This window comes from Balaenoptera ricei, chromosome 19, assembly GCF_028023285.1.
Source record: "Balaenoptera ricei isolate mBalRic1 chromosome 19, mBalRic1.hap2, whole genome shotgun sequence".
Taxonomy (NCBI): Eukaryota; Metazoa; Chordata; class Mammalia; order Artiodactyla; family Balaenopteridae; genus Balaenoptera; species Balaenoptera ricei.
In genome coordinates this window covers 6,314,740-6,317,654 of record NC_082657.1, presented here as the reverse complement: position 1 = coordinate 6,317,654, position 2,915 = coordinate 6,314,740, and the positions used below count along the sequence as shown (strand labels likewise).

The following is a 2,915-nucleotide window of genomic DNA, read 5'->3' as shown; positions in this document are numbered from 1 at the left end:
GGATAATAACAACCTTAGCAAGACCTTGAGGTCTCCAGTCCTGAGCAGTGGCCAGGGGGAAGAGAGGGGAGCAGGGCCCGGCCCCGACAATTCCCTGAGGAGGTCCCTGGGCAGAGGCTCTGCCCCAGGATCCCTTGGGGAGCCGGCTCCATCTTCTTCCTGACCTTCTGGAGCTTTGGCTGTGGCAGAAGGAAAGAGCAGGACAGGACGGAAGCAAGCTCTGGAAAGTGGGAAGAGGAGGGTGTGTGTGGAGACCCAAGGCAGGCGGGATCCAAGCTTTGGAACGTTGGAGATTTCCGGCCACAGAGGCAGGGCCTCGGGGGAGCCAAGAGAGGCGGGGAGAGACACACACAGAGGAGCAGAGACCAACGGAGCACGGACGAGACAGGAGTTGGGAGTTGGGAGGAGAGGGACCAGAGAGAAGCTGGGAGAGGCACGGACCAGGGGGCTGGTGATCTGCACACACTCCAGTCCCCAGAAACATCCCTCTCCTCAGGGACATCCTTCTGCAGCCTTTGGTGCTCCGAGCCCAGCCTGATGCAGGCAGTCTGGCTCCTCGGGGCTCTGGTGGTACCCCAGCTCCTGGGCTTCCGTCATGGAGCTTGGGGAGCCGAGAGGGAGTGGGAGGGGGCGTGGGGTGGCTCCCAGGAGGAGGAGCGGGAGCGGGAGGCCCTGATGCTGAAGGTGAGTTAGGGGAGCGCTGGGACTCTAGTGGGGGGACCCGGCTGGGTGGCTGTGGGCTTGGGAGGGGCGTATTTGAGGGCCAGGGAAATGCGCAACGGGAGGGATGGGTTAGGCTCAGAGGATGAGGGTGATGGGTTCAGAGTAGGGGCTTGGGGCAGAGAGCCAGCTTACAGCTGGAAAGGGGTGGCTGGAGTGTCTGGGGGGTCAGAATGCAGCTGCCAGGCTGGCCCTGACCATCCCTCCCCTGCCTCAGCATTTACAGGACGCCCTGGGACTGCCTGCTAGGAGTGCGGACGAAAATCCCGAGGGAAACCCTGAAGGCAAAGGGGCCTGGGCGACTGAGAAGGACGGTAAGGGGGAGGAAGGCGAGGAGGAACCAACCACAACTCCCTACTTCAGCCCCAGCCCCTCTCCCACCTCTGAAGACACCTTCACTTATATCCGTGAGTAATCATTAGCTCCGCCCTGCTCCCAGGCCTCCGTGGTCATTTTCACAAAAACGAACCGTCCTTTCACTGCCCCGGGGTCTTTCAGTTGCCCACTGCCCAGCTCGGAGCCGCTATACCCCCAGGAGCTCCGGGTCCCCGGCCTTGCCTCCCCAGAGCCCGGAGCCACCGGCCCCTACCTTCCAGGGGTCCTGAGTACACACCCCCCACCCCAACTCCGCCCCAGAAGCCCTAGGTCCCGGTCGCCCCAGGTCCTCTGGTCCCCTGGCTCCGCCCCCAGGGTCACGGTCCAGCGTGCGCCCTGTCCATACGCAGTGGGTCGCCTGGCCGGCCTGGACGCAGGCCTGCACCAGGTGCACGTCCGTCTGCACGCGTTGGACACCCGCGTGGCCGAGCTGAGCCGGGGGCTGCGGCAGCTGCGGGAGGTGGCGGGTGACAACCGCGACACCTTGCAAGCCTTGAAGGAGGCGCAGAGCCGCTCCGAACGCGAGCATGGCCGCTTAGAAGGTGAGTCGCACCGTGCGGGGCGGGGAAAGAGGGACGATCCGGGTCAGGTGGGGGACTGGTGGCAAAAGGGGTTCGGAAAAGTCTGAGCAGACGTGAGGACCCTGGGTGCCAGGGGCGAGGGGGTTCTTGCAGATTTGGGGTGTGTTGGCTGATGGGGAGGGTGAATGCGGGGAGCAGACGGGCTGTGGGGAGGAATGCTCCCCACGGTGCTGTTGAGCCGAAACTACTCGGGCCGCACCACGCCCCCTACAGTCCCGCCCCAACAGTCTGGCCCCGCCCCTGGCGGCCCTGACGCCATCTCCCAGCCCCTGGGGGTTCTGAGCCCGCCTCCGCTCCGCCCCTGAGACACTAATCCCGCCTCCGCTCCGCCCCGCCCGCAGGCTGCCTGAAGGGGGTGCGCCTTGGCCACAAGTGCTTCCTGCTCTCGCGCGACTTCGAGGCTCAGGCAGCGGCGCAGGCGCGGTGCGTGGCGCGGGGCGGAAGCCTGGCGCAGCCGGCGGATCGTCAGCAGATGGAAGCGCTCACTCGCTATCTGCGCGCGGCGCTTGCCCCCTACAACTGGCCCGTGTGGCTGGGTGTGCACGACCGGCGCGCCGAGGGCCTCTACCTCTTCGAGAACGGCCAGCGCGTGTCCTTCTTCGCCTGGCACCGCGCCCCCAGCCCCGAGCCCGGCGCCCGGCCCAGCGCCGCGCCGCACCCGCTCAGCCCCAACCAGCCTAACGGCGGCACGCTCGAGAACTGCGTGGCGCAGGCCTCGGACGACGGCTCCTGGTGGGACCACGACTGCGAGCGGCGCCTCTACTATGTCTGCGAGTTCCCCTTTTAAGCGGGCCCGGCCCCCCGCCTCTCCACTCCATCCCACCACCCGCCCTTTGCCTGGGCTGTGCACCCCGCAAAGACGCCCTTCTCTCCTTGCCCGCGGATGAAAGTGTGTTCTCCCTGGCTGGCCGATCCCTGGGGGGCTCCTGCGGGGCGGGAACCCCTTCCTTGCCTGTCTTTCCTGGAAGCGGTGGGCACCAGGCTAGGTCCGGCGCCAATAAAGCCTTGTGGAATCTGAGTTGAGCAGGCAGTGGAGGCACTTTTCGCCTTTATCTCTCTGCGGGGCAAGGCAGGAAGGGCAAGGTCCCGTCCGCCTTTTACAGGTATTATTTGAGCCCCAGATCAGAGTGATGGACAACACGTGCATATGTACACACGGTCATCCGCTACTGCACACACATGTTTGGACTACACGAGTGCACACGCTGCTGACGCCTCCACCCCCATCGTGCCCCACTC

General features: G+C 65.6%; 1 protein-coding gene across 1 annotated transcript; it reads left to right on the top strand.

Moving 5' to 3' along the window:
- The first annotated feature begins 271 nt into the window (after positions 1–271).
- On the top strand, positions 272–2,694 carry CLEC11A (C-type lectin domain containing 11A). Its single transcript, XM_059905950.1, has 4 exons — positions 272–684; positions 938–1,127; positions 1,446–1,637; positions 2,018–2,694. The coding sequence occupies exons 1-4, from the start codon at positions 538–540 to the stop codon at positions 2,461–2,463; spliced, it is 975 nt and encodes a 324-aa protein (XP_059761933.1). The 5' UTR covers positions 272–537; the 3' UTR covers positions 2,464–2,694.
- Positions 2,695–2,915: the final 221 nt, after the last annotated feature.

Excerpts from the sequence above, each read along its gene's own strand:
- CLEC11A (XM_059905950.1), top strand. The coding sequence starts at position 538 with ATGCAGGCAGTCTGGCTCCTCGGGGCTCTGGTGGTACCCCAGCTCCTG. Across the intron at positions 1,128-1,445 it reads AGACACCTTCACTTATATCC|TGGGTCGCCTGGCCGGCCTG; the intron begins GTGAGTAATCAT and ends GTCCATACGCAG. Across the intron at positions 1,638-2,017 it reads CGAGCATGGCCGCTTAGAAG|GCTGCCTGAAGGGGGTGCGC; the intron begins GTGAGTCGCACC and ends CCCCGCCCGCAG.